Source organism: Melanaphis sacchari, unplaced genomic scaffold (genome assembly GCF_002803265.2).
Source record: "Melanaphis sacchari strain LSU unplaced genomic scaffold, SCAv2.0 Contig19_pilon_pilon, whole genome shotgun sequence".
Classification (NCBI taxonomy): domain Eukaryota; kingdom Metazoa; phylum Arthropoda; class Insecta; order Hemiptera; family Aphididae; genus Melanaphis; species Melanaphis sacchari.
Window position 1 is genome coordinate 2,399,555 of NW_020270975.1, and position 16,984 is coordinate 2,416,538.

The following is a 16,984-nucleotide window of genomic DNA, read 5'->3' on the forward strand; positions in this document are numbered from 1 at the left end:
CTGTTTGCCGTCAGTACTCAATAATAATAATATAATATTAATTCATACAACCTTACCTATTGAAAACAAACACCAGTAGAACGTTACCGAAAATCTATACCATTGTCTATCTGTCTATTCTACCTTGTCCTAGGGGAGCGGCGCGATCTGTGATCGTCTAGTGAGCCCGCGCTGCTGACACCCATACGGAAAATTGCCCGTGTCCAGCGCCCCAGTGCGTTGTGGCACAATTTTTGGACGTCCCTTTACTTTACAAGGGACCAATCACGATTTTCCGTTCCCAAGAATTAGAGGTGGTGTGTGCGATGTTCGGCTTCGAGAGGGGGGATTTTTATCCCGAGACGCGTCTGGTTGTTACTACGAAGGCCGAGCGAGTTGGGAAATTTGAAATGAAATCGTCCAGAGGTCGCGATAACTTTGTTTACGAGAATCGACTCTCTCCCGAGAATAACACCAGCGCTTCGTAAAAAAAATGTCGCGACTTGTAAAACGCAATATGGATAGAATCAAAAATTGCTCGTTTAATTTTTTTTTTTTTTTAATCGATTCCGACTCCGTCTAAATGTAAAATAGGCAACGCCAGCGACGGCCATGGGTTGCCTACACGTTACACCTTAAAAACGATTTGACCAACTCCAAAATGTAATTATAAATCAATATTATAATTTACAAATATGAAGAATTACATGTCTGCAAACGAATCGCTCGCGAAAAAGTCCACGCCGAAAGTATGATCGTATTTCTGCGCATTTTCTTTCAATATATTCCAATTTAACAAATGTGACTTGTTTCTTTTTATTTTTTTTTTTTTTTTTTAATATTATTTTTATACAAAATTGTTAAGTTTAAATTCGACTTTATTGCTGTGGACGAATTATCTGTAGATTATCTTCATTCAATACACCAATGAATACCCAATTGTTACCTTTAATTTAAAAACTAAGGCTTCGCGTAACCAGATTATATATTATATACAAATATAAATAACAACAAACAGGTATTAAATAGGTAATAGATTATAGAAAAAAGTTTTTTTTTTGCAAATTGACTCATATTTTAGAGTTAAGACTTTGGAAAATTTTTGTTTATGCATATTTTGTCAATTTTCAACAATGGAAAATTCACGCTAATCTTACAGATGTTCAATACACTAAATCCACAGCAGTTCTTGTTTGCGTCGAGTACATCAATGCTGTAACCAGAGAGGTGCCCATAAAGTTAACTATTTAGTTCCAGTATATCATATTGATTCTATTAATATAAAGATTGATGACTAATAATACTACAATCTAGAGTATATAAAACTCCCCATATGTTACATTTAAATACAAAATTAAAACACTCTCCTAAAAATTACTGGCTACACGCCTACACATCTGACCACTATAATATATACAAGGTGATTTATCGAGTATGATCGCCTTGTTTTATCCTTTAATAATAGGATTATTCAAATTTTGATTTTTCGGTTTTTTGACTAAATATTTTAAAAACTATCATATTCTAAAATATTCATATTTAGTTATATACCCTTTACGGAATGTCCAGTGGCGAATGATAACTACCCTTTTTAATGTAAATTTCTGTGCAGATTATTTTAATCACGTCGAAATGGTTATAACTTATATCTTAAAGTTTTTAGAAAACACATAATTCTAAAAATGTATTTCATAAAAAAAAAAATGTGTATTAGTTATTTGCCGTTATCGCGTATCGTAATGTTATCAAGCTTATTTAAGATTAAGGTCGTTTCACACTAACGATACGGTCTCGGTCCTTCGATGGGAACTAAGTAGGTATCTGCCGGTCTTCGTAAAAATAACTAATTTACGAGACAAAACAAAACATTTAAAAAAATTTACATTTAATGTATATTTTTAAAACTTTTATAATTTCAAGTAACAAATATACATAAAAAAAAGAACTAAAATTGAAAATATGGTCTAAAAATGTCAAAAAATGCTTTAAACACCAAAATCGTTCAAAAAATACAAAATAAAAGTTTCATTTTTAAATTCTGTGATGTATGAATCGAATTGAGTACTTGGAAAACATTGCTCTATGCCAATCACTAAAAAATGTATTTTGCATCAAAGCCCATTCTCTAGTTATAATATCATTATAAATTTATTCATTCATATTACTAATACTACACAAAACTACAAAAAACATATTTAAAGTGTTTTGATTAAAAACAATTATTCTTACAACCGAAGGCCAAATTGTGAGACCATACGAGGCATTGAATAATAAGTAATAACACAAAAACAGTCCACAAAAATACTATAGTGTATATTTTCATCAAGTTGTTGGGAATTTAATCGTAAAATTTAATATTGCTTAGCTGCAGCCCGCTGTCTCATATACGGTCTTAATAACAAGACCTACGTAAATTTCCACACAGTGTGTCAGTGCTAAATTTAAATTGTACCACACCTCTGTTTATTATTATATTTTTTTTTTTGCGTACATAATAATACATATTAAATTAAAAATATAAAAACAAAATATAGATTCGTATTATTGTTTCGACTTCGGAGACGATTGTTTTCCGTAAATATAAATAAGTCATACCGGTACATTATTACATATTTTAATATTTATTTACAAATATATAATACATTTTATTTACATATGTATATATTAATAGCACATTTAAATTGTTTTGTTATTTACAGTTTGAAGTATACACTGTACAATGTACATGTATGATGATATAATGTATAATCATTGAGCTGAATCAATTTGATAAAAACTGCGGCAAAACATTCTTCATATTATTTATTACAGTAAGATTAACACGCATATAAATTCTGGACCTTATTAATGATTTCAATTTTTTTAAGAGAATGTCAGTAGTGCACTGTTTGTTTTTTCAGCTCTCTGGTTCACATGTAATACAGATAAGATTTGGGTTTAGTGTAACGAACTTTGTGCTGTTAGCTTTAACATTAAAGTAAATTAACTTGTCATATAATTTAACTTAGAAACATATTTAAGTATATGTTTGCAAATTACATTTTTACGATATTTAAATGTTTCTGCCGTATATAAGAGCATTTTTAAATCTACTCATAGCTTACATAAAAATGTAAATATCGGCCTTAAGTCAATAAAAAGTATTCATTTGTTAAATATCATATATTAGAATATTATCGCAATCAACATACATTTATTGTAGAAACCTACATAAACCTTAAACTTATCGACTGATGGTTACGGTATCGTACGGTGGAGAATATAAATTATTATTTTATTCGTTCGCTTGTGTGTACACCTCTATATAATCAATAGGTTAGGTCCAGGATTAAGTACCACATAAGTAGTGTAACTGAATTCATTGTAATATAATTAATTATAAGCACCCATATGATATATTCATATGCATTATTTCAGCGTCGGTGTGGGGATGAAAAATTTGAAAATTCGAGATCGCGACGCATTATTGTCTTGTTACGCATCATTACAATATTAACAAAGATAATATCGTCGAATCCGGTAAAACGTATAGGTTAGGTTAAATTTGTGTACCAGTTACGCTTGGTTAGTGGGCTTGTGCCTTATTTATGGACAGCTAACTGCTAAATAATATATTAAGATCCCCCCTACACGTCGAGTGATGGCCTTCGCATGGTATATTATTGATGACGTGCGGAAGTAATAATATTTTTCTTTTAAAAAAACATTGCACCACCGTGTTATTTTAAGGCGAAAACTCGGCGTTACAACAATAATAACTGGTATTTATAAACAGCTGATCCGCGAACAGACATAGTCCCGGCGCGTAAAGCCGAATCAATGTCCGATGACAAAAAGATCGCGCGCAAGTTGGCAGATGCCAGACGTCTAGAAATAGATTGTAGTGTTTACCGCGGCAGTTAGATTTTTGTGTTTTCGCGCATTCGAACCGTAAAAAGCCTTTGGATACAACAGGTAGTGCCGCCGAATGTTCTAACGCTTTGAATGCTGCAAAATCATAACCGCAGAAACATGACAAAAACTACCGAAGAAGCCGGATACGATCTCGTCCAGGTAGGTTCCTACAATAATTAATCAATACATTGTTATTATTATTATTATTATCATCATCATCATCATCATTCTCGCGAACACGATTTGTTTATATATGTTTATGCGGATTGACCTTAGATTTTTATTTCAAAAATAATTTAGCACGTTCCAAAAAACGAGTATAATATTATCAACGCGTCCAAATACCGTTAAAAATAATATTTTGTTATAAAAGGACATCGATTTACCGACTAGCTAATTATTTTTGTGAATAAGTAACAAATCGTATAGGGTGTTGTATGCCAAAAAAATTATAATTTATGAATCGAGGCTCATGAAAATAAAAATAAAATTTAAGTGCACTCTTAGAACATTGAACCATTTTTAGATAAGAAAAACATTGAAATAAGATTATTTTAGTGCATAACTTAAAATACAGCAATAAAAAACGTCGGACATATATTATACTATTCTCTCTCTGTACGAAAAATTAATGAATTTCTTTACTCTCCAATTGACATAAAAATTGTACTCAACTCTTTGAAACAATATTTTATTTATTTTATTGGATTATGAATTATGATAAATACTAATAAACAAAGTTCGGGCCTATAGAAATTGTATAGCTTTTACTAACCATTATATAATACATATAAACATAGGTTCCATGTTATAAAAGAAAAATTATCTACAAAATTTATTTATACATTTGTATGATTCCAAGTATAAAATTGTGTATTCTTTATTTTTGCATATTTTAAGTAATATTTTTCAAGTTTTCATGCTATTTTTCTACTTATATTACTAATATACATCAAATTTATTTTATGGTATACTTTAATTGAATAAAAATGCTATGAAAAAATGTTATACGAATAGATAAGCAAAAATAACAAAATTTAAATGCATTAAACCGTTGTTTCGATTTAAATTCACTTCTCTTTTTATTTATTTTAAGATTATTTTACTTAAATAAATTTTTTATTTTAATGCAAAATAATAAATTCAATTTTTTTTAATAAATCAGTTTGCTAATAAAGAATACAGTTTAATCTTAAATAAATATTCAACTGCTTAAAATTAAATCTCATATCGTATATTTTTAATTAACTTAAGTACCTAGATACATTGTATATATTATGTAAATAATGAAAATTAATATTAAAACGTATAAGAAATCAAGAATCTAGTTTACATAATACATTATGTATTCATTTTTTGTAGGCTTTACTCAAGTTTCATGATGGCACTCATGGTGCACGAGAACGCATGGTTCATAAACCTGGTTGGAAAATGCTTTTTATGATGCTGAAATATTTAAACTGCTATCCGGAATTAAGTAAGTGAGCCAAAATATATAATGCACGACTTGTAGAATTATTAACGTAAAAATTATTTCTAAAAATAGATGTTTGAACTTGAAAAAATTTAAACACCTATATTTTTAGTGACATGCATTTTTTCCATGCCGTAACATTCGAGTATTGTATAATATACATGATAATAAAAATATATTGTTTCACCTTCGTATATCATCGATTGATGTTTTTAAAATATTAATTTATTTTAAAATTATAATAACCAAAAAGCCAAACAGTATTATGTAAAAATAACCTAATATTTCTCTTATTTTTATAATTTTTATACGCGTACATTCACACAAAACGCAGAAATAATACAATTAAGTGTTTTGTATTTTTAATAAATGATAAATAATTCACACGAACAAAATAAATTATTATTGTAATATACTTTCATTGTTGCTGAAAATATTCAATTTAATAAACAGTATTATTTTTTTTTACAATCAATGAATAAAATAAACATTAAAGATTATTTTAACACACCTTTTTTTTTGAACGAAAACGTGGGAAATAACAGTTGAAGCACTTGGAGGCTAAAATCATAGTATGTGATTTAAATATAACCAAAATATTTAAACGTGTTTATTCTAGTTGTATAAGATTTTAATGCACATTTTAATAGGCTAGGCATCTCGAATTTCAACTCTTTGTTATACTTTTATTTAAACTAATTATAATTTGATTTTATTATATTATAATTCAAAACAATGTCTACTTTGTATAATCGTGAATTTGTGCAGTAAAAATAAAAATAATAAAATACTGCAGTTATTATTGCAATATTACACAATTATGCTTATATTACAGTTCTCATTAGTCATTTATCAATTATCATAGGCGAACATTTGATTTTACTAATATATTAATAGCAACGTTTATAACTCAAAAGTATGTTTGCGTTCCTATGGAAGGGGGAATCGTAATGCATTTCAACATAATGTATTTTAACTCTTACGCTTCAACTTTCCACGATAAATATTTAGTCAAACTACTAAACATTTTACCTAACCCCTTACAAACCATTATGTTTATACTCTTTTTATTAATTTATATAATTACCAATCTTCCCATATGGTATTATCACTTTTCCTCGATAAAAATTATTTACTCAAGTCAAATTTTTGTTTATGAAGAAACAATAAAAATGCACACACCATTTACTCAAATTTGTGTAGTTATGTGAATTTAAATAACATTTTAATGTTTGATTCCACAGATTCAATGCCGTATCAGTTGACACCAATTGTACTGCACGTGCCACCCGAATATCGTCAAATCATCCTGAAGAATCCTATGACCATTAGAAGACGTTATGTAGAATTATTGCCTATCAAATATGGTTATCGAGAATTTTGGAAGACTCATATAAACCGTTCGAGGGCGTTGCCTTATCAATATTTATTGTGGGAAGGTGGTTTCGTACTGATTGTATTTTGTTTTTACGCAATTGGTTAGTAAATTAAATTACGATTAATAATTTAGAACTTCGATAACTTGAAATTAGAAGTAAAATATAAGTAATTTTTTATTTAAATACGAATTACAGGCGATAATGTCATACGTGTAGTGAATATCACAATACATTTTTCAAAGAATGACGTACAGCCCGAGCCTTTGTGCTATCAAGATAAGCTTATGCTGGAAGAGGTGAACTAAATTATATTAATACTATAGTTAATTGTACTTTAAAAATGAATAATATAACTATAAATTATGTGTTTTTAGTGTTACCCATTAGATACATTCAATCCCGGATTTGCGTTACCCAAACCAGTATCAATCAACACAAACAGGTAACTATTGAAGTGTAAAATATTTTGTACGTTTATATACCGAAAATGCAATAAAATGTTAATGCAATAATATAAATTTTCCACGAAGGTGGACAATTTTGCGGGAGTTGAAAGAATCTAGTGACAAAAAAGGCAACGAACTATTCTTGCTATCGCTATCGCCTCTAATGGACGAATTATCTGATCAAATTCTAACGGATACAAGACGCAAAATGTTACAACTATTGGAAGATGCTATGAGCTGGAGAACAAATTTTGATCATTAGAATGCCGCTCCAATCGTGTACTGTAATTAAATTTAAAAATGTACATGAAAACATATTTATTAGTTTTTTCACTTATTTGTAATTATATTAGGTACCCATATACTACTTATACCATTAGTACCTACTACCTATGACTATAAGTTTTTATTTATATTTATAAAATGTTCCCATTATATTTGATTGCTTATTGACCTCATAGTATATTATATTATTAATTATTTGTATAAATAGCGTTAAAATTTATTGTAAAAGTTATAAATTATATTTTAATAATATTTTTATTTTTTAATACTTTTATAGTAAGTACAAGCACTAGGATACGTCATGTGTTTGTATACCTGCGTTTGTATACTTTAAAAAAACATTTATTTTTATAAAGAATTTCCTATAAGGCTATAACGTGTTCGGGTATTGCACGGTAATATCCACAAACAATGAATATGTCCAGCATATATAGTCAGCACAATATTATGTGCAACCCAATAAAATGTTTTTTCAGACCAGATGTCTGTTGAAAATAACCATTCTGGCATTGTCACGTAGGATACTACTGCATAGAAATTAATCACTTACTTATTTGAAAGGCACTAAATAATTTAACCATTTAGCAAATCACGTACCTCCAATCATGCGGCTTATAGAAACTACACTTTTAAATAGACCAAAAAAAAAAATAAAATATAAAATATATGCCTACGTGGAATTATGGAAATATATTTTCGTGTTCAAAACCAAACATTCATATAATATATCCTGGGGACAACAATGATTCGATGATTTTTAATGGATTCCTTTATATCAGCAGTTCTCAAACTGGGCTCCGCAATGGTTTCCCAAGGGCTCCGTTCATTATTGTCCGTATGTATACAGTTCGTGTTAATTATACTTCATAGAACACAGGCAAATGCAAATGATCGTTAAATATTTCTTGGGGCTCTACGAGAAACTTCTCCTTAAAAAAAGGCTCCGAGGCTGAAAAAGTTTGGGAACCGCTGCTTTATATGATAGAATGTCAGTCACAATAATTTCCAAGAAAAAAAAGGTAAGAGCATTGCCTGTCCTGACATTCAATAACTATATAGTCATCTTATTCATTTATGCTTACAGAAAATGGATATACCCAACTAATATTACAAATACATAGGAAGCCCATGATATATAAATATCATACTATAATTTATATAGGTATTGCAGATGTACAAGTATTATATTAGTATTATAATATATTGTGAATGTTTTATTTTTTTTTAATAATTATGTTGTATTTTCTATAACATTCGTTATCACTTATTGCGTTTTTCAAAATCTAGGTAAAGTTGACAGGATTTTCAGGATTCATTGAACTATTAATTAATAATTTAGTATCTAATAAGACTAATACTTATAGATATACATTTTTAGAAATTTAAATATTTCTAAATGACTAGAAAGACAAATCTTATAAAACATAAATACATAGGTAACAAGACATGTATTTAATATGCGTTACTTGTATACCTACATTATTAATTTATTTAAACAATATGCAGATCATTATAACTGTTATAATAGCAACACAAACATAAATTTTTGTACATTTGTAATATTTTGTTGTTTCCCTAAAATCCTGTAGTATACACAGATTATAGTACATAATTAATAACGGAAATGAAGCGCTTCACGTCGAATAATATTATTAACGCAATATTAATTAACTATCAACATGTTAATGCAAATGTATATTTATTAACCATTTATAGATAAATATTTTAAGTTGTATTACAATAATATATGTACATTATATCCCCAGAAGAAATAATAATTGTATTTATTTTTTCCTCGACTGATAATACAATTTAATTCAATTTTGATTCCCCGATGCGAATTGCACGAATAATAAGAATAACATATAATAAAACAAATTCCTGTTTAACAAATACATAAAATACATTGATGTTACACTATCCCGCAGTCTGAAGGTGAAAAGGTAGAATGCTCTAACTAAAACGGACGATAGAATATTTGGAATGCTTATAAATAAAAATGTATACAGCTGTTCTTATTATTATTACGCATAAAACAAAACTTAAAAGTATCTACCAAACCAATATATTTTCTTTATTTTTACTTTATTTGTCAATTATCATAATATATCAAAACGTGTACCAGATAACTGTTCTGTTATAATTTAAAATTTAACATATTTATTAGTGATTTTCAATTATCTATGCTATTTTAAGTAATTTAATACATGTTTAATGCTCCTGTTATTTTATTGCTTATTGACTCTATCATAATATATCATAAATAACTTATTTGTGTTAGTATAACGCGTAGCTCGTAGGTCTTACGTTCATACATATTATTATTTAACAATTGATTATTTAAATCTATTCTATTATGTTTAAACGTTATATTTTGTCTATGATGATGGCTAAGAAAATATCAAGTTGCCGGGGTTATTAAAAGTGAATTAAAAATGACCATATTTTATAACTATATATACAAGTGTACTACACACAATCATAATATAATATTATGATTCAAATTATTTTCGTTTTGTTTTTATTATTTAATGTGGTGACATTGGAAGGAAATATGTCGAATTATGAAAACAAAGGTCTTATAGCCAACGGACAAATATACGACGTCGAGAAATATCCGTTCGTAGTGAGCATAGTAATAAACACCTTCCTAAATTCCATTGCGGCAAAGGCTATTTGCACGGGCTCGTTAATATCGCAATGGTTCGTGTTGACCGCTGCACATTGTACTCAAAACACGACAATTGCTGACATAAATGTATTCTCACTTTTAAACTCGCATTTGTATGCGATTAAAAAAATTATATTTTAATGTAAAGTTCCGAAACGTTTGCAGGTATTTCACGGTAATAGTCACCAGCAGATTCGGCACATATATCAACACAATATGTATAATCCAATAACATTTTTAGCAGACATCTGTTTGTTGAAAGTAAGCACTCTGTGACATTTTAATCTGTAAATATAATAATTATATTATATTTTTGTTAAAATATTATTGTAATATTATGACGAGTGTGGGCGTGTTGTATAGCTAGTCATGTTATTTGCTCTCAGAAGTCCAAGGTTTTTTCGACATAAATATCATATCTATAATATTATCATTTATATGTACAACCTACACTATTTTCAATAGAATTATCGTAAAGGGTACAATACGCATTAAGAAAATAATATTGATTTTCCGCATAACAATAAGTACTTACTTTGGTATTTTATTTTTATTACATAGGTAACTATTTAATTTATCCAAACGTTCCTCGCCAAAAATTACAATAATAATAATCGAATATAGTTTAGATGATGTCTAAATATATAATATAAAGTAAGCTTTAACTATGAGATAATATATGTACCTACTATATTATAACTTTTAAACTATTTGCACATTTATTTATGCTACTTTTTATTTTTAAAGATTTTTTCTAAACATCGATTATAATTTTTAACGCAAATGTATTTTTATTTTATTTTTTAAATTGTACAAATTAAATTAGTGTACACAAAATATGTCTATATTAATCGATTAGTGTAATGTATAATATATTTATGTATTATAAACTTAAACAGTTATACTTGGGATTTAGTTACGAAAACCGTTTAAGAATGTCGACCGTTATATAAGTGTATCTGGCCATCCTGACGATTTTTCTCATGGCAAAAGCTTGAATTGTGTAGTTATTGGGTTTGGAATAACTGCAGATGTTTCGAAACCTAACTTGATAGGGTACATGACTAATTCAAGTGTCACGTACGGTCCTACAGCATGTCAATTGTCTAACAGGTAGGTTGATAGGTACTATGTAATTTAATAATTTAGCAGATCCTTTACCGCCTATCACGACTTATAGAATCTACACGTTGAAATAGATCGAATATAATAGATACGTGGAAAGAATATTTGTGTTCAAAACCAGACATCCATATGGTATGTCCTGGGGACAGCGGCGGCCCATTGATTTGTAATGGATTTCTGTATGGAATAGCCAGTCACGGATACAATTTTAAAGAACTTAGTAAGAATTTCGAATGTGGAAGTTCCGACATTCAGACTAGACATTTATTCGTACATATTTACGAAAAATGGATAACTAATATAATAACAAATATAGGAAGCCCGTTAATATCACATTTTAATTTATATTTTATTTCTATTATGTTAGTATTATACACCGTAAATGTTTTATAAAATTATAAAATTGTATAATAATATATTATACGCAATATTACAAGAATAACTATTAAAATTTATTATAAATTGTATTACCCATAAAGAATTATAAAAATGAATATATATTACTTAACATGTTTTATTCTTTCTTGGAAATTAAACATGTACGGTCCACTAACAGTATGAATGTTTTATTAATTTTCTATTTATATTGTAATCATCGTTATTTATCAACCATTTTAAGTTCAATGTTATATTACAATTATTTTGGTCTTCCGATGAAACGGTAATCAAATTTCGATTGATCGAAATTTCTAAACTACGTATACTCACGATAAAAAGCGCACTCTCTTGGAATAAATAGTTGTATCTACACAGGATTAGTTAAACAATTGTATTTTTGTATAATACAAGAGATCGCGGTAGCTGCAAACATACACATAATTATTAATTTTCAAAAATTAGTATCTAGTTAGTAGTGTTATTTAAACTTATTTTGCACAAAATTATTTTTCAAACATTTCACAAATTTTATTCTAGAACTAACATTAACTTCGATTTCATTAAGCCATTGAAAGTGAAAAGAAAAATGTTTACACAATAATCAATTAAGTATTAACATCTAACAGTTCTTCCACTGCACTGAGAGCTCCTTCATTCTCAGAAACGTGTCTTTTTTTTATTCTCATCAGTTATTACATTTAATTGTTCCCCTGTCATTTAAACAGATTGTATAATAAAAAATTATTTAAAATTAAAAATAATTGATATTAACATAAAAAAATTAAAAATTAGACATTCGATAATATTAAAATAATGCATGACGATAGTACAGTATACAGCCATCAGTCTTATAGGTATAAAATATAAATATATAGCATAATAATTTTATGTATATCTATATTTTCAGTTTTCACAAATATTTTATCTTAATGCGAAACTGACGTATTTATATCTACCTACTACTTTCGAACACTTATAATACAGTAAAAAATACTTTCCTAATTTCGACACTAACGAAACCATTTAGATGACACTTCACCCTTGTGTGCTGTCACTATCGTCTCCGTCTTTACCACGTATACAATGAAATATTTGCGTTCAGTAAATAATCAAATTTAAATGTAAGAATATTTTGTAGGGTTTATACTAACAATGTTTAGCGAATATAAGCATTTTAAAATAGCAATATTTTACTTAATAATAAGTCATATAACTCACCTTAAAAACAAAATACCAATAAATGCCTATGACTTACGAGATACTTTAGATCAGGCATGCCTTACCTTTTTCAACTTGCGGACTGTATATAATTCACTGTTTTTTTTTTTCTATTAATTTCGATAAAATGTACAATAGATATATATTATTATCTTTATTCACTTATCGAATTTATGACTCTAATTTTATGTGTGTTTAAAGTACTAATCTAACCTAACGCTAGTTGCTAGTTTGTTTTAGTCATTAGAAACTGCAGGTCGTATTTATTGTTTGCAAAAAATAATTAATTCAATTTTAATTCATAAAATGTCTCAAAATAAAAAGCGCAAAATTGATACCGAATGTCGTGTTTTCAATTATAATTGGAGTCTCTCTCTTATTTATTTATTGAATATTATAATAATACAATGTGTTTGATATATAGGTACTATACGAAATTATAAAATTACAACTTTTTAAAAACCAAATCTTAAATCAAAGTTTTTTACAATTTAAATAAAACGTATCAAGATATTAAACAAAACTCTTTTATTGACATTCCGATGAATCATTTTGTGAGTATGTTGGAGCAATCATCAATATATTTTGAAAACCGTTTTCAAGATTTCAAATCACATATTATGATTTTATTTCGGATAATTGAAAATCCATTTCCAAAAATCAAAGAATTATCAATGCGTGTATTTACATAATTTGGTTCTTCTTATATTTGCAAAAAAACATTTTACCGCATAAATTACGCAAAATGATCAGCTAATTCTCGTTTGACTACTACACACTTACACTCCTTATTAAGAATTGACGTTACATATTTCACTCCGAATATTGAAAGAATGGTTAAAGAAAAACAAGTCCAAACTTCACTCTATAATTTATTTTTATTAATATTCTAAAATCCAATACATTTCTGTATATTAAATTTTAATAATTAAAATTAAAAATTATAAGGTATTTTGTAATTCTTTGTAATTCTTAAAAGTTTATTAATATAACATTTTTTAAATTATAATTTTTATTTTTATTTTTTTGCACCTTTACAAATTTATTATTTTTATAAAATGATCACGAGCCAGTTGAAACGCAGGCCTGCAGACTGGACACTCCTGTTCATGCAGTGTTCTAGATAATATCACTACCTTTAAATTCGATAATAATTAAATTCACTCTAATGTTAAACTATAAGAACACTAAATTGGTTTTTATGAACATAAATTGTTATCAAAACATAAATTACAATAAAATAAATGTATAAATGACATCTGCTTTTGAATTTATTTAAATTATAATATTATACAAGCATAGGTGAATATTTGTTTTTTTAAGAGGAAAGCCCCAAATTAATGTAAAACTCAATTACTATTTACATGGTCCATGGATGTATACATGGTACACACAATCCCATTTTGAAGTTATTGAAATTTCTGTAAGGGTATTCAACCGCACACTCGTTCTACCACGATGTCTACAAATAAACAATGAATGTATATGTATATCATACAACATACAGTTGTTAATATTAATCAATAAACGCAGCATAAAGTATAGTAGACTTATCCAACAAAATTATACATACCTATTATTATACATTATAATTTTTATCTACAGTCAATTATCAAGTACTTATATTATATACCTAAAAATTAAAAAAACTATTCGATATTCTATTTTTTTAGTTAGTTAACAATTGTTATATATTATATTATTTAACCGTATAGGTAGCAAAATATAGGTATCTACTTACAGATTAAAAACACCATTGCATATATGTTTTAGGTTCTGGATGAAGCAATAAATATATTGATTTTATAATGATGTGTTGTTTTTTTTTTTTGATAACGACTGCACGATAAGTTGTCGATAAAATACTTAGATTTTTAACTTTGAAAGTGACTTAAGATAAGAATAGAGAAATTTACGATTGGGTAAAATTGATAAAAATGTTTGAAAATGTAAAATACAAGGGTTCTAAATAAATGATTTATTGCCCAATTAAAAAGTATCGAAAATTTATAGTCATGATATATTTTATAAGCATTTAAATTTAAAACTTAAACAATATTCATGAACATCTCGAAAAATACAAGTTATTTTGTTATTAGAAATAGATACAAAAAATGTCTATTTATACGTAAAATTTGAAAATTGAATGTAAGGTTCTTTATAAGTGTTTTAACTTGCACAAAAAAAAAATCTACGACAAAGTCAAATTCATTTTTATGAGCATTTGAAGTTCCAATTTTTACATTGAATATTCAACAATAAAACTATTTCTGATCAAACAATATTTGTTTTTAAACTAATCGTAGATACTTGAAATTCGCACAAAATTATTATATTATCATTTTCATTATGTGATAAGATTTTCAACATCAAGTAAAAAATGGCTTTAATATCTATATCAAGAAAAAAAAAACATATTACGAAATATACTCGTACATTTGGTATATGCCAACAGACCGTTTTCACTCAAAATCGTTATTAGTATATAATGATATAACATTGAATTCAAATTTAACACACATACACATAATAGTGACCCACTCAACACCTAATGGCTAATGGCTATTATACTGCAGAACGGTGTCTACTTGCATGCGCCTCTTTTAAAATACTAATACAACTATTGGTAATTGGTATAATCACTTGACATCTATAAAACTTAAGTGGAATTCTAAAGAAAACATATTTTAAATTTTTTATATTCTACTATAAAAATTATTATTATTATTATTGGTTGAAATTAAACTTAACTAATACTAGGTAACCTTCGTAACAATTAGCGAGTCATTTTAATACCACTAAGTGCATATTACAATTGATTGAACAACGAAAACCTTGCATTATGAATTTCGATCATATATAATTCTACACAGACTATATCTACACAATTAATACTTCACATATTATTATACTAGAGTTGTACACCTACTTATACAATATAATATGCTTTATTATATTGATGATAACCAACAAAGTTAGCTTTCACATAACTGCCTGATGTTTACAAGCTACTAAAAGCAAATTAAAATTTTATTTTGACTATTTTTTTTTTTTATTTATAAAAATGTATAGCATTTGCTAACAATAAAATCAGTGATGCCTTCTGATATTAATGTTTCTTGTCAATTGTCATACAAATAACGGACGGTACAAAAATGCTCGTTTAGAATTAATCGGAAAAAAGTAGAAAAATATTTTATAAAAACATGTTAAAATAGCTATAAGTAAAAAATTAAATATTGCAGTAGACAAGTCGTCTACACATTCACACTATCACATTCGAAAGTTGAAATGATCTTGTTTTCTTGAAATAACAAAGAGCTTCAGTGTTTTTAATGTTTTTATAGACTGCTGTTATCTTTACGTCATTACTCTAGTTTTGTTATTCGTAAACGTTATGCAATCGGTAGAGACAAAGTGTTGCAATTTACCAGCGAAATAAAATAAAAACGTAAATCATTTCCGAGAGATGATGAAAACTCACGGAATATTATCCAATGGCAAATTATAGTTATTTCGAGATATAATAATATAATACAGTGAACACCCTCCTCGTGATCGAGATGGACCACATTGCAAAACGCATGCATGTTAAACGACGGTAGAGAAATGGAAGAAAGTAGTATTATTCGTTTGATCGCAAACGTTGAAAGTTCCGAGTTTCAGGACCCCCTTTGGCGGTGGCTCGGGTTTGCGATATCCGGAACAGTGGTCCGCGGGCCCTCCTCGACGTAGGGCACCGTCTGAAAATCGTTTAGAAGTTTTGGACCTGTTGTGTTGTAGACAGGCCTTTGCGGGGCAAGTAGGTATGCCGGGTAACGCGACGTCAGTATATCATCGCGTTTATCGCTCTGGACGACGAGACGTCGAAAAGGGTGGCGATCGGAGGGCCGGCGACACTGTTTTGGATATCCCCAAGGTCGGTGGTACGCGACGGACGGAGGAGAGGGTCTGCTGCTGTACCTCACGAAACGTCTGCGGCGGAGGCAGTCGCCGGCGCACGGACGTTGCCGATTTGTGCGGGCCGGGCGGAGTGAGCCGTCGGCTGCCGGGGGCGGCGAGCGCCGCGTGGAGGGGTACCGGGCGGCCGGGTCGTCGTCGGATGACGCAGCGCGCCCGTAGGCCGCGCCTCCCC

The 16,984-nt window shown here is 28.5% G+C and overlaps 2 protein-coding genes and 1 non-coding gene across 3 annotated transcripts; all 3 read left to right on the top strand.

Moving 5' to 3' along the window:
• The first annotated feature begins 117 nt into the window (after window positions 1-117).
• On the top strand, window positions 118-241 carry LOC112593047. The gene has a single exon (XR_003114579.1). It is a non-coding gene; the product is annotated as a U4atac minor spliceosomal RNA (small nuclear RNA).
• Window positions 242-3,742: 3,501 nt separating this feature from the next.
• LOC112592991 lies at window positions 3,743-7,623 on the top strand. Its single transcript, XM_025337177.1, has 6 exons — window positions 3,743-4,032; window positions 5,236-5,350; window positions 6,592-6,825; window positions 6,922-7,022; window positions 7,101-7,168; window positions 7,257-7,623. Exons 1-6 carry the CDS (start codon window positions 3,964-3,966, stop codon window positions 7,432-7,434), a joined length of 765 nt encoding a protein of 254 aa, XP_025192962.1. The 5' UTR covers window positions 3,743-3,963; the 3' UTR covers window positions 7,435-7,623.
• Window positions 7,624-9,951: 2,328 nt separating this feature from the next.
• LOC112592929 (myeloblastin-like) lies at window positions 9,952-11,646 on the top strand. Its single transcript, XM_025337090.1, has 4 exons — window positions 9,952-10,215; window positions 10,294-10,389; window positions 11,045-11,241; window positions 11,328-11,646. The coding sequence occupies exons 1-4, from the start codon at window positions 9,952-9,954 to the stop codon at window positions 11,644-11,646; spliced, it is 876 nt and encodes a 291-aa protein (XP_025192875.1).
• Window positions 11,647-16,984: the final 5,338 nt, after the last annotated feature.